The sequence below is a fragment of the Phodopus roborovskii genome, unplaced genomic scaffold (assembly GCF_943737965.1).
Source record: "Phodopus roborovskii unplaced genomic scaffold, PHOROB, whole genome shotgun sequence".
Classification (NCBI taxonomy): domain Eukaryota; kingdom Metazoa; phylum Chordata; class Mammalia; order Rodentia; family Cricetidae; genus Phodopus; species Phodopus roborovskii.
In genome coordinates, this window is record NW_026126434.1 from 6,624,508 (window position 1) to 6,649,696 (window position 25,189).

A 25,189-nucleotide genomic window follows, 5' to 3' on the forward strand; every position below is an offset into this window, starting at 1 on the left:
TGCTATGCTCATAAATTAATAGAATGGCATTCCATTGTTACTTAGTGACTCCTTATTGAAAGGAAGATCATTTCAAAATTTTTGTGAGGTAGGCATTATTTACTTGTTCTATCAGATTGATTTTTCAAATTGATTGATGAGTCTTATTTTCTCAGATTACAAAAAAATAAGTTTCTCATTTATACCTTTTCTTATTAAAATTTATAAAGTGTAGCTGGGTGGTGGTGGCACACGCCTTTAACCCCAGCACTCTGGAGGCAGAGGCAGGCAGATCTCTGAGTTCGAGGCCAGCTTGGTCTACAGAGCTAGTTCCAGGACAGGCTCCAAAACAACACAGAGAAACCCTGTCTCCAAAAAAAAAAAAAATAAAGTGTAGCTAATTGTGGGATACTCCTTTAATACCAGAACTCAGGAGGTAGTGTCAAGTGGATCTCTTGAGTTTAAGGTCAAAGAGTGAGTTCCCAGATAGCCAGGGCTATAAAAGAGAAACCTCATCTTGAAAAACCGAAGCAAATCAAACAAACAAAATTTATAAAGTGTGAATGCATTCTATTAAAATGTGAAATTTTGCTATTCTATTTTTCAGTTTTGAAACAAAAGCTAAAGACCCAAAGAAAATGTACTGTACATAGTCAGGTTTTCCTTTTTGTTTCAGGTGCTATTCGGGCACATAATGGTAGTCTTCAGCACCTTACCTGGCTTGGCCTACAATGGAATTCACTTCCTACCTTACCAGCAATTCGAAAATGGCTAAAACAGCTCTTTCATCATTTGCCTCAGGAAACCTCAAGGCTTGAAACAAATGCACCTGAATCAATATGTATTTTAGATCTTGAAGTAAGCAATGTTTATAATTAGTTAAATATTTTGAGTCTTTGTAATTTGTTTTTCTAACTCACTGTTTTTTAAAAATAAATTAGGTATTCTTACTTGGAGTTATATATACCAGCCACTTACAGTTAAAGGAGAAGTGTAATTCTCATCACACTTCCTATCAGCCACTGTGTTTGCCACTTCCTGTCTGCAGACAGCTTTGTACAGAAAGACAGAAATCCTGGTGGGATGCAGTTTGTGCTCTGATTCACAGAAAGGCAGTGTAAGTTGTAAACAATAATAATGCTTTAACTTATGTCCTGGCTTTTACTAGGGGGTTTAATTACATCCTCATGTAATTTAAATATAAATAAATACATTTTATTTATTATGTGACAGCATTTATGTTAAGTATTGAACCGCATTTCTTTAAAGTAGGTCATTCTATAAACTTTTTTAGACCTGGAACATCAGCAAAATTGCGTCTTCTAGTTCAGCGTGAAATAAACACTCTGAGAGGCCAAGAAAAGCATGGCCTTCAGCCTGCTCTACTTGTGCATTGGGCACAGTGTCTTCAGAAAACAGTGAGTTCATTCAAGTGTGTGTGTGTTTTGGTTTTGTTTGTTTTTTTTTAAAGAACACTGGCTTACCCCAGAAGGCAGAGACAGGCAGATCTCTATGAGTTCTCTATGAGTTCAAGGTCAGTCGGTTTACAAACTGAATTCTAGGACAGCCAGGGCTATTATACAGAGGAACCTTGTCTGGAAAAAACAAAAAACAAAAAAAAAAAAAAAAAAAAACAAAAAAAAACAAAGAACATTGTCTTAAACATAATAAAGTTAATGTATTTACACACAAGCAATTAGCAAAATACTGCCTGGTACTTAGTATGTGCTATTAGTGCTATTTATTAGATTAGAAAAGGGGCGGATTTGATTATCTAAAAATGACTGGTTTTGTTTGGGGGGGGGAATGAACTATAGATGGAATGTGATACAGGGTCTCACATAGCCTAGGTTGGCCTTGGTCTTGATATGTGGCCAAGGATGTGCTTGAACTACTAATCAGATTACCTCTGCCTCCCAAGTATCAAGATTATAGTTGTGTGCCACCATGCCCACCTTAAAAATGGCAATTATCAAAAATAGACTGGGCCAACTAATTAGTAGATATACTAGACTTTTTCTTTGGGGTCACCAACAAGCTCCCAAATCAAGGCATTAGTTTTGGATGCTTAGCCTAACAAGCCTCCTTTCTAGTTTGGGAGCGGGGGCGGGGAGAGGGGAAGGGGAGAAGAATTTGAGAAGGGTTTCCCACCTGTCTCTGCCTCCTTAGTGCTGGGATTAAAGGCATATCCTACCACCACCTGACTCTAGCTAGTTCTTTTAACTTAAACTACCCTGTTTCTTTTTACCTTTTCTTTCTGTGCATCTTACTTTCACTGCTTCTTGTGTCTCACTGGCTGGCAACTACCTGGCTTCTGAGCTCCTAGTTTATCCTATGTTCATCCTCCTATTTATTCTTTATGCCTATCAGCCTCATCTATCCTTTTTCTGTCTAGCTGTTGGCTGTTCAGGTCTTTATTAGAACAATTAAGTGCCTTAGACAGTCAAGGTGAAACAAATGCATCATAAAGAAATATTACACATCTTTACATCATTAACAAAGGCAGCAGAAACAAATGTAACACACCTTCACATAGTTAAAGTATTATTCTGCTACATAAACAAATGTAACACATCTTTGCCTAGTTAAAATAATATTCCACAAGTAGAGGCAGTAACTTTTTTTTGATACTCAATTTAATTTTGATTTGAAAGTTTTGTCATTTCTCTAAATTGTTAAATTGTGGGACTTTCTCTTTTAGGGCAGCAGTCTTAATTCTTTTTATGATCAGCGAGAATACATAGGCAGAAGTGTTCATTATTGGAGGAAAGTTTTGCCATTGTTGAAGATGATCAGAAAGAAGACTAGTATTCCTGAACCTGTTGATCCTCTATTCAAACATTTCCATAGTGTGGATATTCAGGTAATAATGAATTAATTGCATGAGTAATTTACATATACATAGATAATAACTAAGCCAATTGCTTTGCTATTTAATGATAGTGTTTCTTTGTTGATCATGTAACTGACAAAATTATGACCATAATGAAATGTTAATTTTGTTTAGATAAGATATAACCTGAAAGTCATTTGGGTTAGTAACTAACAGTTACTAAATGTATTTAGGCATCTGAAATTGGAGACTATGAAGAAGATGCACACATAACATTTGCTATTTTGGATGCTGTTAATGGAAATATAGAAGGTGCCATGACTGCTTTTGAATCTATTAAAAATGTAGTTTCTTATTGGAATCTTGCACTGGTAAGTGATATGGGAATTGAATTGAGTTTTGTTTGTTCCTTTGTTTGCTTTGAAGTCTAATTATATTTTGTGTAGATTTTTCACAGGAAAGCTGAAGACATTGAAAATGATGCTCTGTCTCCTGAAGAACAAGAAGAATGCAAAAATTATCTGAGAAAGACTCGTGACTACCTGATAAAGATTTTAGATGACAGTGATTCAAATATCTCTGTGGTTCAGAAAGTAAGTTATTGGTTATTGTCTGTAGTTTAGTGTTATTTGTAACTGCCCAGGTTTTATATTTTGGTAATTCTTAAATCTTCTGGTATCCCTTACATAAGATGTATCAGAGGCTTGTGTGGTATGAATGTGTGTGAATGCTTCATATACTTTCTTTACCTTAGGTTTGGTATCTCTTTAAAACAAATAAACAAAAAACACTTGGCAGTTGGGGCTGGGAAGATTTTTCTAGAAGTATGAGTGTCCAAGATTGGCCACTAAGTATTCAAGCAAATTTCAGGTGGTCATGACCACCCACATAATAGGCCATGCCTTGAGTAAGCTTGTTGGTTAGACTAGCTGAAGCTCCAGGTTCAGCAAGAAACTATCCTTTGTTATACAAGGTGGAGAAGGATCAAGGGAAATATTTTATATCAATCTCTGGCTTCTATTTGGACATACCCGGCCCTGGGTCTTGACTCAATGTGGCCATGGAGGCCTGCTGCCCTCTCACAGCTGGGGTGGCCTGCTGCCTGTCACAGCTGGTCCTCACCCCCAGCATTCATGCACATGTGAATATGAACAACACACGCACAAACATACAAAACTTTGGTATACAAAACTTTGGTGTCTAGGTACATACCAGTTTCTAAAATAGATAGCAATTTTGTCATTTTGGCATGTAATCAAAATGAATATGGTAAGTGAGAACTAGTTCTTAATAAATTTTGGTGCAGGGAATTACAGTATTTTTTCTTGTTTCCTGTGAGCTAGCTGTTCACACTCATACTGATTTTATGTTTAGCATTCCTTCTGAGTATTTTGTTTGTTAACTTTATTGCTGCTCATAGGGTTTGTATTGTCTGGTACATTTCAGCTAGAATCTATATTTCACTCTATTCAAAATATCTTAAAAGAATCGGTAACTTAAAAGCTTCTTAAGTTCACTTTCATCACGATGACTTACAGAGGTAATAGAGACAGCTTAGACTTTAGATTCTGTAATGCCTTTGTATGTATAACTTAACATTGTATAGAAATACTTGTTAAAGTCGAGTGGTGTTAGTGCACACCTTTAATCCTAGCACTTGGATCTCTGTGAGTTTGAGGTCAGCCTGATATACAGAGTGAGTTCAAAGCTATACAGAGAAACCCTATCTTAAAAAAAAAAAAAAAAAAGAAAGAAAGAAAGAAAGAAAAAACAAAGCTTGTTAAAGTGTCCTGCAGTGCACACATGTAGTCTTCACAAAGGGCTGAGGCAGGACTGAGAATTGAAGGGTACCCTGGGCTACAAGGTGAGATCCTGCCTCAAATAAACAAAGAAGTGAGGAAAATATTAAGAGTTTAATAACATAGACTCCTTTATTTCTTAGTTCTTACTTTGGCATATTTTTGCAAACTAAAGCCTTTTGTTTTTAGTTGCCTGTTCCCCTTGAGTCTGTAAAAGAGATGCTGAACTCAGTTATGCAGGAGCTTGAAGACTATAGTGAAGGAGGTACTCTTTATAAAAATGGTTGCTTGCGAAGTACAGATTCAGACATCAAACATTCTACACCGTCTCCTACCAAATATTCTCTATCACCAAGTAAAAGTTACAAGGCAAGTAGAAAAGAAACAAATCATTGTATTATGATGTTCTTTTCTAAATGTTGTAAACTCTGCTAACGTTATTTGTGTGTATATTTGTATGTTTAGTATTCTCCAAAAACACCACCTCGATGGGCAGAAGATCAAAATTCTTTACTGAAAATGATCTGCCAGCAAGTAGAAGCCATTAAGGTAACCACTTATTTGACTAAATTTAACTCTTATTTATGCTTTGTTTTTTTTTCCTCTCTAATCATTTCCTTACCCCCCTCCCCCAATACACACATACACGGTGTTTCTCTGTGTAGCCTTTGTTGTCCTAGAACTCATTCTGTAGCCCAGGCTTTCCTCTGACTCAGAGATCCCCCTGCCTCTGCCTCCAGAGTGCTGGGATTAAAGGTGTGTGGCACTACTGCCCAGACTTCATCAATTCCCCACCCCCTTCTTTCTAGCCTTGGCTATTCTGAAATGCCTTCTGTAGACCAGGCTGTCCTCAAAGTCATGCCTGCCTCCCAAACTGAGATTAAAGGCGTACGCCACCATTGCCCGGCTCTCTATGTCCAGTTTTTTGTTGTTGTTTTTGTTTTTAACTTTTTTTTTTTGGTTCATTTCCTTACTTACACTTGACCAAAAAAAAAATATGCCTTTACTATACTCAATAGAAATCAATTATATATCTTGCTTTGTGTTACATCTCTCTTGGCTCAACTATATTTTCTAAATTACTTACACGTCTACGTATGAGATGAGTCTTAAGATAAAGCCTTTAAAACATAGTATGATTCCTGTTAACACTATATATGATTGATGTATACTGCTGTGCACTATCATAGCTTTTTCTCTTGATTGATTTCTCAGTGTGGCTGTTGTTAAAAGTATATAAAGTTTATCACTAGGAATTGAAAAATTTCTGAATTTAATTGTTTTTCTGTTCAAATGCCTAATTACAGTATAGCATTTAAGGTGATTTCATTTTAAAATAAGTATAGATCCAATAATTTTTGGGTAAGAGCTAAATTATTTATTTTTTGGTTTTTTTAAACAAACCACAAAAACAACCAATCTTATTAAGTTTAACAGTTTCTCTGATACAAAGAGAAATATCAAAAGAAAACCTACAACATATGCACATAATAGCCTCCCCTCCAATCTACGATAACCTAAGAGAAAAAAGGACAAAGTTTTCTTCAACAGAACATTATCTTCACTTTTAGAAGATGTTTCCATGTCCCATTCCACGTCCTCTTCCTCTTGTAGCCGCTTAGGTCTTCAGGATAGCTCTTTTCCTCGGCCATCTACTGAGTCTTGATTCTTATTTTTCATACTCTTTAGCATGGGTGCATTTTTTTTTAGCATGTCAGGCAAAATTAGAAACTGAATCTTGCTGCCACGTATGTATACTTGCTCCAGCTGTGCCACTCAGCCATCTCTGTAATTTTGGACATCTGGCAGTTCATGTTGTCTTCTGCTTCAATGAGCTTCCTTCAGTATACCTCGCCAGTATAACTGCAGAAATGTAGTAGAGCACTAGTTGGTGAGCCTGGAACACTGGGTACTATACAGAACTCTGAGTTACTGTTATTGAACAATTTGATTTCTCTTAAAAATTATATAATTTATGTTTATTGGTGTTTTGCCTACAAGTATGCCTGTGTGGGGGTTCCAGATCCCCCTGGAACTGGACTTAGAGACAGTTATGAGCTGCCATGTGGGTGCTGGGATTGGACTTGGGTCCTCTGGAAGAACATCCAGTGCTCTCAACTGCTGAGCCATCTCTCCAGCCCCTGATTTCTTACTTTCGTCTGATTTATTTTTTTTTTGTAAAGTTTGAGAATTGTTGAAACCAGTTGTCATCACACTTTTGGTTCTTTAAAAAGTGTGTGTTTGTGTGCGTGCATGCATGTGGGTATATATATGTGACGTGTGTCCATGCAGGTGGGTCCATGTGGAAGCCACAGAGTCTTGAGTTCTTTGTCTCTACCTTTTTTTTATGCTCATTGAATTTGTAGTTCATACTTGGCTAGGTTGGCTAAGTGAGCTCTGGGGAATCACCTGTCTTCACCCTCTGCTACAGTATTTGTTCAGACAAGCAGGCCAAGCCTTTGATGTGGGCACTGGAGTCTGAACTCAGATTTTTATGCCTGTTGCACAGGCACTTACAGACTGAGTCATCTCCCCAGGCTCTTAAATTCTTTTAATATTAACAGTTAGGTTTATATTGTTGATCAAGTTCAGAACCATGAACTGGATAACATTCGTTTCCTGAGTCTTTTATTTGTGGATGTGCAGCATCTAGACAGTTGAGTAGGTAGATGAAGGGGGACTATTTTTAAATTGAAAATAGAAGGAAATATTTAAAACACTTATTTTATTTGGTTGTTTATGTGTTTGAGACATCGATTATAGTATAGTATAGTCTCAAACTTGTAGTTTTCCTGTTCATTTTCCCATATGCTGGGATTACATATGTGAGCTACCACTCCAGATTAAACATTTCTAGAATAAGAAAGCAGATAGTTATACTAGTTTGTTTTGTTTTGTTTGTTTTTTTCCCCTGATCTCATCTTAAATTGGTTAGATGTGTAAGCACGAATTCTAATTGATCTTCATAATACAAACAAGAAGTCAGATGTTAAAGGGAGAAGCTTGAAAGATCAGAGAAGCAAAGCAGCCAGCCACTAGCTCTTACCTCAGACTGGATCCTCAGATTACCAGTTCTGTCTTTCCCTATATCTATCTAATCTATGTCTGTCTATTTGAGTTATATTGTTTACTAATGACATGGTATGACTAAGAATGTACACATGATAAATTTTGAGCAGATACTGTTTTCATTTGCTGTAATTTGTCATTACTTGTAAATTTGTTGTCAATCTCCCATATGGTTAATTATTGAGAAACCGCCATCAGTGTTGACTAGTCCAGATAAGCAGAAGCAGAGAGGCAGAACAGAACAGAACAGAACAGAATGGGGAGAAGACCTGAGAAGCTGAGTAGGTAGCTCAAAGTGCTTGAGGACAGTTATTATCAGAAAAAGAAGTTTATTTGTAGGTCTCAAATTTTTGAGTAGGTAAGGAATAAATTTTATGAAGATTAATGATAGTCAAGTATGAAATAGAAATGGAATGAGATTTAAGGAGTCAGTTCTTTGGGCTAGAGTTGAAGTGAATGATTAGAGCAGACAGATTTTAACAAATTAAGGAGTCATGTTCTCAAGTACCCAGATTCCAGTGGAAAGCATATTCTAAAAGATACTACTAAGTATTTAAATTTAAAATATCTGCTAAGTGTTCGCTGAGACACTTGCACTATATAATTAAATGTTTAACATTCCTTTTTTTGTTTTTCTTTAAATAGAAAGAAATGCAGGAATTGAAGCTAAACAGCAATAACTCTGCATCCCCTCATCGCTGGCCTGCAGAACATTATGGACAAGACCCAGCTCCTGATGGGTATCAGGGCTCACAAACTTTTCACGGGGCTCCGCTAACAGGTAAACTGGTAGCTGGAAAACTTCAGATTCCAATAAAATAGAACCCCTCTTTTTTTTAATGTTTTCCCTTTTCTGTAGTACTGAGACTTAAACTTGGAGCTTTGTGCTTGTTAGATAGGTGTTCTATCTCTGAGCTGTAAATGAGCTCAGTCTCCCCCAACATTTAAATAGGTACTTGTGAATTTAACTTGTCTTATGTTTTGTATATTCCAGTATATGTCTATTTACATGTTTGCCAAAACTCTATATTTAGTATACTGAAATTTTATAAATCCAATCAGAAACAAAACAAATCATACCTAGCTATATATATTAAAGCTTAAGGAATGCTTTAAAATCTTTTTATATATATCATAGCTAAACTGTGAAATGTTCCATAAATTGAAACATGTTGACCAGTATAGTTAGGTGCTAAGAGGTACCTAATAAATTAGAACTTAAACTTCTTGAGTTACTTTGATGGTGTTTCGAGAGACAGTAAGTTAATTTATTTTGATTCTGAGCCTAGCCTTTTTTGACTGAGTCATCTCTCCAGCCCTTATTTTGAAACATGATTATTCACCGGAAAGCCCATGAGTTGTTCTCTTGTTATTTATTATTTATTTTCTGTCCTTCCTGTGTGTATATATGTATGTATGTTCCATACCACATGTGTGGTCAGAAGACAATCTATCTTTATATGTTCTGGAAATGAAAGTCATATTACTAGGTTTGTATGGTAGCCACCTCCACCTGCTAAGCCATGTCATTGGCCATATGCTTATTGTAATATCCTTTTCATGATTATATTAGATGATTTTATGCTTGAAAATCTCAGTAATAGTTTGAGTTCATACTCTGTAACCATGCTATTGTGTGGATTTTCAAGACTTCTTTTAAACTTTAGGTCATCAGATGCATTTTGGTTATTAAATCCTTTGTGACTACAGTATTTACTACTGTTGATGAGTTCTGTGCTTTTACATCCCACTGATCTTAGATGGCCATTTGCTTTTTTCTTGGTTTTGAGTGAGAATCTCTCACTATGTAGCTTTGACTGAAACTCCAGAAATATGCCTGCCTCTGAGTGAGGAGATCAAGTAGCATATGCCTGTTCTAGGATGCTTGTTAAGCACTTGTTCGTGTTGATAATTGCAGTGTTATATTTTTATGCATATAATAGTATTTTTTCCATTTATTGATTGCTTTATGGGTTATCTCAGTATATAGAAATGTAAAGATCAGACTAATTAAAACTTTCTTTGCCTATTTTGTATTTATAATTCTTGTCTAGATATTCTGAACTGTAGAATAGACTTTTAACATTGTTTTCTTCTGTTTTTTGTTTTGTTTTGTTTGTTTGTTTTTAGTTGCAACTACTGGCCCTTCAGTGTATTATAGTCAGTCACCAGCATATAATTCACAGTATCTTCTCAGACCAGCAGCTAATGTTACTCCCACAAAGGTAACAAAGGAAAACTTGTACATTTATAACTATCTACATTTTAAATGTTTAGGCTTCTTTTAAAGAAACTGAAAAGAGAAAGTGGTTCAGTATTGGAAATTATATGACCTTCACAATACAAGCATTTGTTAGTCATCTTATTTTTGTGTTTTAACATTTGGAATACTTTAAATATAGAAGTTCTTGTGTTTTCTGGTTGGAATGGGGCTAGTATATTTCTGCTTTGTTAGGCTGGTGTTTGCCATTCTATTGACTCAAACCAGATATTATTAACATTAATTAAAAGTGAGAACTTAAGGACAGAGAGCTGGGGATGTATTTAGACCCCTCTTCTGCTTATTGTGACCTTGGGCAAGTTATTTTAACATCTTAGGTTATCTATTTTAAAATGAGTGGGTTTTTTTTTTTTTTTTTTTTTTTTTTTGGTTTTTCGAGACAGGGTTTCTCTGTAATGCTTTGGAGCCTGTCCTGGAACTAGCTCTGTAGACCATGCTGGCCTCAAACTCACAGAGATCTGTCTGTCTCTGTCTCCTAAGTGTTGGGATTAAAGGTATGCGCCACCAACGCTTGGCTTAGAATAATACAATTTTTGAGGATCCTAAAATGAGATAAAATGTTTAAACAGTGCCCAGTTATATTAATAAATGCTCAGTGAATTTTAGTCATAATCATCACTGTTAATTAACATCATTCGATGTTTAGTGACTGAAGAAGGCATTTTTCCTAGTCATTGTAAGTATACATTTTTAAGCTGCTCTTTTATCAGTACATGCCAAGGAACTATGCAGGTGTCTGTAGCACTGTTGGTGCCACTTAATGTTCTGTGTACATTAGTGCTAATTGCTGAATAATACTCTGAATTTGATGTTTTTGAGAGTTGATTTGTATGTAGCTCTTTATAGTTGTATGATTAATCTGTAAAGTATTTTAATTTTTTCTTTTAGGGGCCGGTTTATGGCATGAATAGGCTTCCACCCCAACAGCATATTTATGCCTATTCACAACAGATGCACACACCACCTGTGCAAAGTTCATCTGCTTGTATGTTCTCTCAGGAGATGTATGGTCCTCCCTTGCGTTTTGAGTCTCCTGCAACAGGAATTCTATCACCCAGGGGTGATGATTACTTTAATTATAATGTTCAACAGGCAAGCACAAATCCACCTTTGCCAGAACCAGGGTATTTCACAAAACCTCCACTTGTAGCTCATGCTTCAAGGTCAGCAGAATCAAAGGTTATGGAATTTGGAAAAACCAATTTTGTTCAGCCCATGCCAGGTGAAGTAATAAGGCCACCTTTGACAACACCAGCACATACAACACAGCCAACGCCTTTTAAATTTAACTCAAATTTCAAATCCAATGATGGTGACTTCACATTTTCATCACATGTTGTGACACAGCCTCCTTCAGCAGCTTATAGTAATAGTGAAAGTCTTTTGGGTCTTCTGACTTCAGATAAACCTTTGCAAGGAGATGGCTATAGTGGACCAAAACCAATTTCTAGTCAAATTATTGGATCTCGAAACACATTCAATTTTGGAAGCAAAAATGTGTCTGGAATGACACTTACAGAAAACACGAGCTCAAACCAGCAGAGGAATTCTGGTTTTCGCAGAAGTGATGATATGTTTACTTTTCATGGTCCAGGGAAATCTATATTTGCAACACCTGCTTCAGATCTGGCAAATAAGAGTTATGAAACAGATGGAGGAAGTGCTCATGGGGATGAGGATGATGACGGGCCTCACTTTGAGCCCGTGGTACCTCTTCCTGACAAGATAGAAGTAAAAACCGGTGAGGAAGATGAAGAAGAATTCTTTTGCAATCGTGCAAAGTTGTTCCGATTTGATGGTGAATCCAAAGAATGGAAAGAACGTGGTATAGGCAATGTAAAAATACTAAGGCATAAAACATCTGGTAAAATTCGCCTTTTGATGAGACGAGAGCAAGTATTAAAGATCTGTGCAAATCACTACATTAGCTCAGATATGAAACTGACACCAAATGCTGGCTCAGATAGATCTTTTGTATGGCATGCCCTTGACTATGCAGATGAGTTGCCAAAACCAGAACAGCTTGCAATTAGATTCAAAACTCCTGAGGAAGCAGCACTATTTAAGTGTAAATTTGAAGAGGCCCAGAACATTTTAAAAGCCTCAGGTACAAATGTGCCTACAGCACCAAATCATAGTATCAGAATCGTAAAAGAACCTGCAACTCATGACAACAAGGATATTTGCAAATCTGATGGTGGAAGCTTGAATTTTGAATTCCAGATTGTAAAGAAGGAAGGGTCTTGGTGGCATTGTAACAGCTGCTCATTTAAGAATGCTGCAGCTGCTAAGAAATGTGTGTCATGCCAAAATGTAAACTCGGCAAGTAATAAAGAGCTCCTAGGCCCACGGTTAGGTGAAAATGGCTTTGCTTCTAAGACAGGCCCAGAAAACACTCAAGATCAATTTGCATTGATGACTCCATGTAAGGAAGATCATTGGGATTGCAGTGTTTGTTTAGTAAGAAATGAACCCACTGTGTCTAGGTGCATTGCATGTCAGAACACAAAGTCTGCTAACAAAAATGGATCTTCTTTTGTTCAAACATCTTTCAAATTTGGGCTAGGAGAGCTTCCTAAGTCTGTTGACAGTGATTTCAGATCCGTTTTTTCTAAAAAGGAAGGACAGTGGGATTGCGATATATGCCTGGTCCGAAATGAAGGAAGTTCTACAAAATGTGTTGCTTGTCAGAACCCAGGAAAACAGGCTCTGTCTTCTGTTTCATCACCTGCCTCTTTTAAGGCAGATATAAGTAAAACTCCAAAGGGTGGATTTGAGGACATGTTTGCTAAGAAAGAAGGACAATGGGATTGTAGTTTGTGTTCAGTGAGAAATGAAGCAAATGCTATAAAATGTGTTGCTTGTTATAATCCTGTTAAACAAAGTCCATCTGCTGCCTCTTTCAAGTTTGGTACTTCAGAGATGAATAAGGCTCCCAGGAGTGGATTTGAGGGTATGCTCACCAAGAAGGAAGGACAGTGGGATTGCAGCCAGTGTTTAGTGCAAAATGAAGGAAGTGCTACTCAATGTATTACTTGTCAGAATCCAAATAAACAGAATCAGCCTACATCTGCTGTCCCAGCATCTGCCTCTTCAGAGACAAGCAAATTTCCTAAGAATGGATTTGAAGGATTGTTTACCAAAAAGGAAGGACAGTGGGAGTGTAGTGTTTGCTCTGTAGAAAATGAGAGCTCTTCACCAAAATGTGTGGCTTGTGATTCCTCCAAGCCAACTCCTAAGTCTACTGTAGAAGCTCCCTCAGCTTTCACAGCAGGCTCAAAATCACAGTTAAATGAATGTGCAGGAAGTCAAGTGGGGACAGAATTTAAAAGTAACTTTCCAGAAAAAAATTTTAAATTTGGCATTACAGAGCAGAAATTTAAATTTGGACTTGTGGATCAAGAAAAAACACCTTCCTTTGCGTTTCAGGGTTCTAATACAGAATTTAAGTCAATCAAGGATGGATTTAGTTTTTCCATTCCTGTATCTGCTGATGGGTTTAAATTTGGCATTCCAGAGAAGGGAAATCAAGAGAAGAAGAATGAAAAACATCTTGAAAATGATACTGGTTTCCAAGCTCATGATGTTAGTGATCAGAAGAATGGTAGTAGTGTGATCTTTGGTCAGTCAAGCAGCACTTTCACCTTTGCAGATCTTGCAAAGTCAACTGCAAGAGAAGGATTTCAGTTTGGCAAGAAAGACCCCAATTTCAAGGGATTTTCAGGTGCAGGAGAAAAATTATTCTCATCACAAAGTGGCAAAGTGACTGAGAAAGCCAATACGTCTTCTGATCTCGAGAAAGATGATGATGCCTATAAAACTGAGGATAGTGATGACATCCATTTTGAGCCAGTGGTGCAGATGCCTGAAAAAGTAGAGCTTGTGACAGGAGAAGAAGATGAAAAAGTTTTGTATTCACAGAGGGTGAAATTATTTAGATTTGATGCCGAGATAAGTCAGTGGAAAGAAAGAGGTTTGGGGAACTTAAAAATTCTCAAAAATGAAGTCAATGGTAAACTAAGAATGCTGATGCGAAGAGAGCAAGTGCTAAAAGTCTGTGCCAATCATTGGATAACCACTACAATGAACCTGAAGCCTCTCTCAGGGTCAGACAGAGCATGGATGTGGCTAGCTAGTGATTTTTCAGATGGTGATGCCAAACTGGAACAGCTGGCTGCAAAGTTTAAAACACCAGAGCTAGCTGAAGAATTCAAGCAGAAATTTGAGGAGTGTCAGCGACTTCTCTTAGATATTCCCCTTCAGACACCCCATAAACTTGTAGATACTGGCAGGGCTGCTAAGTTAATACAGAGAGCTGAGGAGATGAAGAGTGGACTGAAAGATTTCAAAACGTTTTTGACAAATGATCAAGTAAAGGTCACTGATGAAGAGAACATAAGTTCAGGTGCGGATGCTTCCAGTGCTTCAGACACAACAGTGAAGCAAAATCCTGAAAACACTGGGCCTACCTTAGAATGGGATAACTATGACTTACGGGAAGATGCCTTGGATGACAGCATCAGCAGCAGCTCAGTACATGCTTCTCCATTGGCAAGTAGCCCTGTTCGGAAAAACCTTTTCCGCTTTGGTGAGTCAACTACAGGATTTAATTTCAGTTTTAAATCTGCCTTGAGTCCATCTAAGTCTCCTGCTAAGTTGAATCAGAGTGGAACTTCAGTTGGCACTGATGAAGAATCTGATGTTACTCAAGAAGAAGAGAGAGATGGACAGTACTTTGAGCCTGTTGTACCCTTACCTGATCTAGTTGAAGTATCCAGTGGTGAAGAAAATGAACAAGTTGTTTTTAGTCACAGAGCAAAACTCTATAGATATGATAAAGATGTTGGTCAATGGAAAGAAAGAGGCATTGGTGATATAAAGATTTTACAGAATTATGATAATAAGCAAGTTCGAATAGTTATGAGAAGGGACCAAGTATTAAAACTTTGTGCCAATCACAGAATAACTCCAGATATGACTTTGCAAAATATGAAAGGGACGGAAAGAGTGTGGGTATGGACTGCATGTGATTTTGCAGATGGAGAAAGAAAAATAGAACATTTAGCTGTTCGTTTTAAACTACAGGATGTTGCAGATTCATTTAAGAAAGTTTTTGATGAAGCAAAAACAGCCCAAGAAAAAGATTCTTTGATAACCCCTCATATTTCTCATTTGAGCACTCCTAGAGAGTCACCATGTGGCAAAATCGCTGTAGCTGTATTAGAAGAAACCACAAAAGAAAGGACAGATTTAACTCAGGGAGATGAGGAAATAGATGCAACTTCAGAAGCCGGAGAAACATCTAGCACTTCTGAAACAACACCAAAAGCAGTGGTTTCTCCTCCAAAGTTTGTATTTGGCTCAGAGTCTGTTAAAAGCATTTTTAGTAGTGAAAAATCAAAGCCATTTGCATTTGGTAATAGTTCAGCTACTGGATCTTTGTTTGGATTTAGTTTTAATGCACCTTTAAAAAACAGCAACAGTGAAGTTACTTCAGAAGTTCAGAGTGGATCTGAAGGAAAAATAGAACCTGCCAAGTGTGAACCACAGGCTAACATCAGACAGTCTTCAGATGGCAAAGACAGAAATGTCATTGCCTGTCCAAAGGAGGAGTCTTTACCAGGTTACACATTTAAAGCACCAGAAAAGGGTAAGTCTTTAGAGTTAATAAGATTTTTTTAAGTGTGTGTCTTTAGTGCTTTATAAGAAAGTAATATTTTACTCAAAGTTGTATCATAAACACTAGTTAGTGAACATTCAAGTTTAATCCCTAACTAACAAGTTTAATCTCTAAGTTTGAGTATTCAAACTAACAAACTGGAGAGATCATAAAGCAGAGCCAAAGAACCAACTGTAGTGCAAGACTCGTGTACCTGATTCCTGAGTATTTGAGTCTTTTAAATGTTGATTCCTCAGTGTTTCGTTTTAAAATCATTTGAAGCTTGTGTTAATGAGATGTTACATGTGTGTTAAATGAGTTAGTATTACCACCTCTTACTAAATTAGCAAAGAAAGACTTGGGAATAAATGAATATGTAAGACAGCAAGATTGGTATAAATTGAGGGCTCTGACTTATATTTTAAGAGTCATTCATTTTGTTTCATAAGATGTTAAAAAATAAAATATTCTTTATTTTTCTAGGATTTAATTTTAGCCTATTTAAATCTAATCCAATGGCCTTTTGGACCAGCATCCCTACCTCACAACCTGAGTGCAAAGGTATAGAGCCAGCATTCTCAGTGTGAGGTAGTCCTTATCCAAGTAGTTTTGGCTGTCTGAATTAAAGAACTTAACACTGCAGTGTGCATGCTAAAGAATGCCATTTTACAAAACATACTTTCTGAGTAGTGGTGTAACAAACAGCTTTTAATGTTTTTTAAAAAAATTTTCCTAGGTGTTATCTATGTGCTTTTGTGCTCTCTTTGCTTCATTTTCTATTTTGTTTAATGTCTGTCCATCTGTCTCTGCTTCGTTGTACTTTATTCTTTTCAATTCATTTTAATGAAGACCTGTTTTTCTGATCTTTGACTTTGGCCACTACTATCTGCAAGTATTCAGATATGATGGCAGTGGAATGTTTGTAAAACATGTCTCTTTAGAATTTAGAAACTATATTTGAAAGTAGACCTTACTTTTATAAATACTATTCTGTAACTTGTGTTCCTTATGTAGTGAATCGTTTATAGAAATTTGTTGCTTCTTAACTAGACATTAAGTATTTAGAATTTATAGAATCCCATTAAGAACAAATGAGGGAAATGTGTCCAGTAAACCATCTTGACCTTGCAGGAGGGTAGGTACCAGTTCTCTATAGTAATACCATCCAGTAGAAATAAAGTATGATCTGTGTGTCTGAATTTTTGTGTGCAGCATAGAAAGTGAAACACTAAAAGAAATTGGTGGCATAAAAGAAGACCAATTTTAATGATCTATTCAATTTAATACACACACACACACACACACACACACACACACAGTATTTCAGCTTTTAAAGAGGATTTTAAAAAAGGGCCAGTAGACTCCAGTGTGCATGTTCATACTTCTAGGACATGTTAGTTTGGTTTAGCCACCTTTCAAGTGTTAGGAAGTCAGTTACACGGGAGGAGGCTACCATGTTGGACATAGTGGTTTTAGAGAATGTTTCCCTCATAGTAGCTGGTACACACATGGCACTGGTTTATCAGTTCCTACAAGCTAAAGATTCTTACTATATCAGAACAGACCTCAGGTATAGGGTTCTTTCCCCCCCCCTCTAAATTTTTGTTCTTTCATGAGGTAGGAGTAGATAGGGTTGTTTTTAGCCACAGAAATTGTCTTGATAGGTAAAGTATGATTATAGAATGATTAATTTTTACCTAATTTCACACTTGAAAATACGTAAAAATGGATACAATGCTATATCACCTAAAGTTGTTTGCTATAAAGATTATAGGAACTGATGAAGGTTGACTCTGGGTATACTAATTTTATGTTGGATAATCCTGGAGATGCAACTGAAAAAAGTTTCAGTTGTAAATGCATTTCCTGAATTTCTGTTTAGTGTATGGAGTGTGATCATAGGAATACTTTTTGGATAACAGAAATAAGTAATTTCCAATGACTAGTAAAAGGATTTTTAAAAATTTTGTATTCTCTACGAGTTTTTAATAGAACACTAAACCAGGCTCCTAATTCTAATTCATGATCATTATAGCACTTAATTTGTTCCAAAGTATGTGTTCTATCAGTGTGCTGTTTTAACCTATGGATAAATTTCATGTTCTTTTGTTTTTAGTTTGGTTACCATATCTTAGCAGTTGTTTTGACTTGGTTACAGCACAAGAGAAGAGTAAACCTGAAGATCCTCCCTCAGATACTGATGTTCTCATTGTGTATGAGCTCACTCCCACTCCTGAGCAAAAAGCCCTTGCAGACAAACTATTGCTTCCTCCAACTTTCTTTTGTTACAAGAATAGGGCAGATTATGTTAGTGAAGAAGAGGAGGATGGTAAGTCTTTTGTTAACTGAAAATTACCCCTGGTGATCTTAGCAATTGGGAGTATAGTTTAATTATTTAAAACCTGACTTTTTGCCAGATATGGCAATGCCTCTAATCCTAGTACTTGATAGGCTCAGGTAGGATGTTTGAGTTTGTATTCATGGGGAGTTTCAGGCTAGTTAGGGTTATAGAAACTATATAGAAAGAAAATCTAAGCAGACTTTCAGAACTTAGACTACTACCCTTAGAAGTATGTATTTACCATATACACACACACACGTGTGTGTGTGTGTATGTGTATATATATATATATATATATATATATATATATATATATATACACATACACACACACACATATATATATATATATACATACATCTCAGTGGATGGAATACTCAGAAGATTGCCATTCATTAAAGAATCCCTTTAAAAAGATGCTTATTGGATGCCAGGCAGATACTTTGAGGAAATTGGAAATCATAATTCCAGAAGTAAATTCAAAGTAAAAGAGGGGGAAAGCTAGCTAACATCATCAAAGTCCCAGTGAGATCATTGGGCAGTGGCATAGAATGCTACGTTGTTGGGTGACTGAGGATTGGGAACTGTGCTGCAATGACAGACATTCAAAGATGAGAGGAGCACAATGGAAACTTAAACAGGAGGTGAAGGTCTGTGATTGGCAAAACTGAGTATTTCATAGATGTATAGTGAAAGAAAGTGTGAAGATTAAGTCTGGGTTTGTGCTAAGAAAACCTTGTACTTACTAAAATTCTCTTATTCAATATAATGAATCACATTTGAAGATGAAGATTTTGCAATGGCTGTCAAGAAACTTAATGGAAAACTCTATCTGCATGACTTAGAAAAATATAGACAATGGGAAGAAAATCTAGCAGGTATGTTTATACAATTTTGATGTCTTATGTTTTAAAGGTCCCTTTTAGTTTGATATCTGTAACTGCCTGTTTTGTTTATGTGCTAACTTACTGCTCATTTAAAAATGTTTAAAAAATAATACTAGTTGAAAAACCCTGATTAATTTTGATGGCAGTAGGCTAGCTTCATGAGCATTCATAATCCTTTTTATGGATATTTCTCAGTTGCATTGAAAACCTGCAGACTGGCAATTGGGCTGAATTTCTGATTGTATCTTTGCTTGTGTAACTTTTTCAGAAAATGACAAAGAATGTGTTATTGTTTGGGAAAAGAAGCCAACAGTTGAAGAGAGAGCAAAGGCAGACACTTTGAAGCTCCCCCCTACATTTTTCTGCGGAGTCTGCAGTGATACAGATGAGGACAATGGGAACGGAGAGGATTTTCAGTCAGAGCTTCAAAAAGTTCATGAAGCTCAGGTCAGACTGTCTCCATTGTTCTCCTTGCAGGTCTCTTGCCTCTGTTGATGGAATACCTTAAAATCTTATTATCAAGTGGTAATAACTGGCCTTGGCAAGCACAGATGTTAGATTTGTTTCTTCTTCTGTGGTGTTCCTTGACCCCTGAGATGGAAAATTTTTTTCCTCAAGACAGTGTTTCTCTGTGGCCTTGGAGCCTGTCTTGCAACTAGCTCTGTAGTCCAGGCTGGCCTCGAACTCACAGAGATCCACTTGCCTCTGCCTCTGCCTCCCAAGTGCTGGGAATGCACACCAATGCCCAGCTAGAAGGAATTTTATAGTGACTTCCTGTTTAGGACTGAGTGTTTCAAAGGCTCAGTTAGTTTTAACCTTAAGTGAGTAGTGAATGGTGTGCCATTTTACTGTCTTTGCTGAAGTGATACAGATTTTTTTCATTCAGTTTGTGGATGGTTCTGGCATCTCTAGGAAAGACTTCATTTGGTTATGGTATAGTTTTGTATCACTTTCTATTTGTGTAAATTTTGTTGCTACTGTAAGACCCTCAGAATGAGGAGTCTTCTAGTCTCGGTCGATACCCCAAGAACTCAATGTCCAGTCCAGTTGCTGCAACACGCAAGAGGCTTTAATGATCAGGAAATGTTTGTGCAAAGGGGCTCCTCCAGCACCATGCAGGCTAGAGAGCAGCCACCTCGCCCAGGCCCAGGTGTTTTTAAAGGCAAACCCACAAGCTTAGGGAGGGGGTGGGACCCTCTCTCTGTCCATTGAGTACGAGGCCGGAAGGTCTGCTATTAGGATCAACAGACCTTAGGGCCTCAGGGTGTGCTAATTAATTTTCTCTGGGCAAACCGGAGTTGCAGCTATCTCTTTGTTTCCTATGGACCCTATTCACCACCTGCTGACTCACAGGAAAGGAGGGGCAGTGTGAATTCTTGTTATCTTAGGGCCTTGTGAGAGGAAGTTAGCAAATTCCAAGGAACAGATATTGGTTAGCTTTCCAGGTCAGACCGTCCTTCATTTTCTTTATTTTTTGGTCTTTCACTACTTTTAAAATGAATGTTCCTTGGTAATAGTGTTGAGTTGTTTTCTGGTATTAACTTTAGCTTCCATATAAAAATAGTATTGGGGGCTAGATAGATGCAGTTCACTTAAAGCACCCATCCATGTCAGTCACCTGACACACTATACCACCAGGGTCCAGGATCCCAGTACCCTCTTCTGGCCTCTGTGGATATCTGAACTCACCTGTGCATAATCTCTCACACACATACAAGTAAAAATTAAAACTTAATACTGGACTGGGAATGGTGGCCCACATCTTTAGTTCCAGGTAGAAGCAGGTGGATCTTTGAATTCCAGGCCAGTCAGGGCAACATAGTGAATCCCACTTTTAAAAAAAAAAAAGAAAGTTGGGGGGGAGGCGTTGGAGAGATGGCTCAGAGGTTAGGAACACTGGCTACTCTTCCTGAGTTCAATTCCCAGCAACCATGTGGTGCCTCACAACCATCTATAATGAGATCTGGTGCCCTCTTCTGGCCTGCAGGCAGACATGGAGACAGAACACTATATACATAATAAATAAACAAATACAACTTTAAAAAAAAAAAGTTAATGGTAGTATATGGTAATAAGATTGGGAAATACTTTTCTGTGTTTCTATTTTCTAAAAGAGATTTTTGTCTGATGTTTTCCTCTAAGCATTTGATAGTTCTAACTAAAGGACTAGGGTTTTCTTAAGATCTTGTAAAGAAATAAGTGAAAGGTTCTGTTTGAAATATCTGTTTAGGTTATTTGTATCTGTTAAATGAGTTCTAATTGTGCTTTTGAAGGAATTCTCAAATTCATAGAATTATAAACTTTAAAAAAAAATCAATTTTGGTATTGTAGACAGGACCTCACACTACCCTAACCCCTAGTGGTTTTTGTATTAAAAACAAACAACCCTGATTGAATAATATTTTTACTAGTGCTTAGACCATTTGACATTCACTTAATCAGTGAGGTGGATTGGGTCTAAGTTTACTGTTTATTTTTAGTAGTTTTCATTACTCTTAATTATTCTGCCTTTTCAGTGGTTATTGTAAAGATTAAAAAACACACACCAAACTTTATAAAAACTACTTACTATTTTTCTTTTTTTTTCCTTTTGGGTGGAGCAGGGGATGGTTTAATGTTACATTGTTTTGTTCTTTTCTCTTTGCAGAAATCCCAGAGTGAGAAAATAACTGATGCAGTTCGTAATGCACATACAGGTGATACTGAAGTGATAGACCCTTTTTTTTATAAGTCTGAAGAACCTAATTCTAGCACCAAATCTGGTAGCTTATCTCCTGTTTCTGGGACTATGGACAAGCCTGTAGATTTGTGTACTAGGAAAGAAACTGACACGGAAGTCCCAAGCCAAGGTAAAAGTTGGTCATGTGTTTACATTGTATAATATTTAAGATATTGCCTATATTCTCCACATTTTCAGAACTTAGCTGAAAATGTTTAAAATGAATATAGGAGCATAATGTATTTGTCACAGTAATCATACAGGTCATACTGCCTTCTTAATAAATAAAACAATAAATAATAACATTCTTATCACTTTATTTAATTATTATTTGCTTTTAAAGACAGGGTCTCTGTATAGCCCTTACAGAGACACTTGCCTTTACCTCCCACGTGCTAGGATTAAAGGTGTGCACTACCACATCTGTCTGGCCTGTGGTTTTAAGCTACAAAGCATGACTGTCTGTATAAAAGAAAATAATTTGCATGGTTATTTTCTTTGTGTTTAAGTTTTTACTTGACTATTGTTAAGTTATATTAGCATTACTCAAACATATCCACAATGCTTTAGTTATGAATTATTACAGTAGGAGCTTTAAATTTTTATGACACTAAAATATGTACAAGCCTCAAAACTTACTAATTTGTCAATTACAGTAATTACTATTTTTATTACTATATGTCTTAGTTTTTCTAAGTTGGAAGAAGTATCTTTGTGAATTGTATTTTTTTTTAATATCTGTACATTATCTATATTACCTGTTTTTGGTTTTTTTTTTTTTTTTTTTTTTTTTCCTTTCCCCCAGAAGTAGTCCCAACTTAGGTCACTAATTGTACATTTATGGGCACTTTAGAATCTTAAAATACAAAAAAAAAGTAACTTTACAACCAGGTTTTCAGATAAAATTAAGTAGGCCAAAGCAATTTCAGCTATCATGAAACTATACATTGGTGGAATTTATAGACAGGGCCTCTAAACTTTGGATGAGCAAATGTATGAGTGAATTTATGGTAAAGAAAACACAAAAAATTAGTTAATTGTCTATTGTTCTTGCAGAGGACTTGCGTTCATTTCCTAGAACCCATGGTAAGCATCTCGTCTATAAGTCAAGCCCAGAGAATCCAATTCCCTCATCTTGGCATTTTTTGGCAACCCATCCTGATGAATGTCTACCCACATACATAAACACATAATGAAAAACAATAAATTTAAAAAAAATGTTTAGTACAGATTTCTTTGAAGATCCTGCTTTTGCTTGTTTAAAGGTGGAAGAAACTTGACAAAGCAGAAACTATTTAGTCCCATAACTTAGTGTGGATGATAGCTCTACAAACAGCTCTGTGGTTTTTGAAGTGAATTCATGCTAATTGGGAACAGAACCTGTAAACTTAATGAATGTATTTTGTAATTTAAAATGTAGTGTGTAAAAAGAAAAATACTTGAAGGAGTTTTAGAAGAATAAATGCTAATTTTTAAAAATATGGTTTATACCATCTGCTCTCCTAGAGTCCAGAGTCCTCTTCCTTCTTTCTGGGTCCTGCATAAGGTTTTGATGTGGAGTCTTAAATAGGAAATTGTTTTTTCCTTTTTGCCAGGGGAAAGCAAGACTGTTTTGTTTGGATTTGGAAGTGGTACAGGACTGTCATTTGCAGACTTGGCTTCAAGTAATTCTGGGGATTTTGCTTTTGGTTCTAAAGGTAAGATCAAGAGGAAAGATATTAGTGATCATGTCAGCCAAATGTAACTGAAAAAGGGTAATACTTTCCATGTTGTGACTGTAAGTGGAGTAGCCCTGTCTTTGGTTTGCTTAGTGTTTCAGTAATTAGGACTTACATACTGTATTACTAATAATAGCTATGAGGATTTTCTCTTAATTTAAATCAGTGCCGTTAGCCCTTCCTTTCTTCATATACAGGTATGTTTTTCGGTTTTAGAATAACCCCGATTTAGACAACAGTTTCTTTAAATGTTTGTGTTCTTAAATTTTTTTGTTAGTATTTCAGGATTTGCGACTATATTTTTTAAGACAAGTTGGATCTCTGCATTAGGGTTGTGTTAATTTATTATGCTACAGTAAGTTATACATTAGTGTTTTTCCTCATCAGTGATGTTTATTCTTTAGGGTTTATTTATTTGCTGGATGTGGTGGTGCACATCTTTAATCCAGCACTCAGGAGGCAGAGGCAGGTAAATCTCTGAGTTCAAGGTCAACCTGATCTTCACATTGAGGTCAGGACAGCCAGGGCTGTCACACAGAGGAACCCTGCTTCAATAGAAGAAAAAGAAAAGGGGGGGGGGGGGCGGGGGAAAAAAAGGATTGATTTTTGTTTGTTTGTTTTGTTTTGTATGTGTGTGTTTTGCTTGCATGTATGACTTTTCACCACATGCATGAAGTGCCCTTGGACGGCAAATCCTGTAGAATTGGAATTACAAACAGATAACTGTATGCTGCTATGTGGGTGTTATTTGTTTCAAGTTTTGTTAGTATTGTATTTACTCATAAGATCTTTCATATTTAAATATGGTACCTTTTAAATTGTTGTATAAGATGTTTGGAGAAGAAAATTTGCTGAAGAATGCTAAAATAGGTCATGTATTTATACATTTTACAGGTCATGCTGTTAGTATTCAGGCATCTGTACTGGGGTTCTGACAGGATATGTTCTCAGCTACAGCCACTAAGAGCACCATCTGTGCATATTCCCTTTTAAAAGAGCCCTGCCCCCCCTCGTCCGTCCTCTGTCCTCTTTCCTGGTGCTCCAGGGACCTGGAGGCTGGTCTCCCTCCCCTTTCCCCCTTTTATGATCCCTTTCCTTGATTTAAAAAAAAAAAAAAAAAAAAAAAAAAAACCTCTGCTTGAACCCTGTTGCATGGCATCTTTCCTGTACACTGCTTTCTTAAATTACAACACATGGTACTTAAAGAAACACATTAAACTTCTAGAAATGATTGATAGGAATTTACATTAGAATTCATAGTTTTAGTTATGCTGAGTTGTTTTCCGAGATTAGTATGTGTCCTATGCTAGCTAGAATTCTGTGTGACCAGGTTTGCCTTGAACTGATTTGCCTGCACCTGCCTCTGCCTCCTGAGTGCTAGAACTAAAGGTAATCACCACTATGTCTGGCTACAGTTTTTTAAAAATAGTATTTTATCCTATAAACCTGCTACAATCAGTTGTGTTCCATAGTTGTTGAAATTGTCAGACTATTATTACTTTCAACATCTCAAATAGTTGTGCTTATGACATTTTTGAAAATTAGATATATTGAGGAAATAACTGGAAAGTAATCTACAAAATGTAAAAAAAAATTAAAGTTCACAGTTTAAATAGCTCAATTTATTTATTAGATAAAAATTTCCAGTGGGCCAATACTGGAGCAGCTGTGTTTGGAGCACAGTCAACAAGTAAAAGTGGTGAAGATGATGAGGGCAGTGATGAAGAAGTAGTTCATAATGAGGATATTCATTTTGAACCCATAGTCTCACTACCAGAGGTAAGTACCAAGGAGTAACCTAAGTGTAAAACTTTGCCCTGAGTTGGTTTTTCTTTTTAATACTGCTACCTAAATTTTTTCCCAGAACAGTTAAACATTAGATTTTCAGACTTTTAAAAAATGAA

At 36.5% G+C, this 25,189-nt stretch overlaps 1 protein-coding gene across 2 annotated transcripts in view; it reads left to right on the top strand.

The window, feature by feature from the left end:
• LOC127223979 (E3 SUMO-protein ligase RanBP2) overlaps positions 1–25,189 on the top strand; it is a 49,157-nt gene that overhangs the window by 20,799 nt on the left and 3,169 nt on the right. The window contains exons 10-26 of one of the 2 annotated variants that reach the window (XM_051186711.1): positions 656–837; positions 921–1,096; positions 1,274–1,397; positions 2,681–2,842; positions 3,046–3,183; positions 3,259–3,405; positions 4,801–4,980; positions 5,077–5,160; positions 8,326–8,461; positions 9,811–9,905; positions 10,850–15,611; positions 17,737–17,949; positions 18,747–18,839; positions 19,117–19,295; positions 21,496–21,697; positions 23,163–23,264; positions 24,919–25,064. In XM_051186711.1, the coding sequence (XP_051042668.1) occupies positions 656–837; positions 921–1,096; positions 1,274–1,397; positions 2,681–2,842; positions 3,046–3,183; positions 3,259–3,405; positions 4,801–4,980; positions 5,077–5,160; positions 8,326–8,461; positions 9,811–9,905; positions 10,850–15,611; positions 17,737–17,949; positions 18,747–18,839; positions 19,117–19,295; positions 21,496–21,697; positions 23,163–23,264; positions 24,919–25,064 (7,121 nt within the window). The remainder of the gene's footprint in view (positions 1–655; positions 838–920; positions 1,097–1,273; positions 1,398–2,680; positions 2,843–3,045; positions 3,184–3,258; positions 3,406–4,800; positions 4,981–5,076; positions 5,161–8,325; positions 8,462–9,810; positions 9,906–10,849; positions 15,612–17,736; positions 17,950–18,746; positions 18,840–19,116; positions 19,296–21,495; positions 21,698–23,162; positions 23,265–24,918; positions 25,065–25,189) is intronic. The other variant, XM_051186712.1, reaches the window with a different exon arrangement.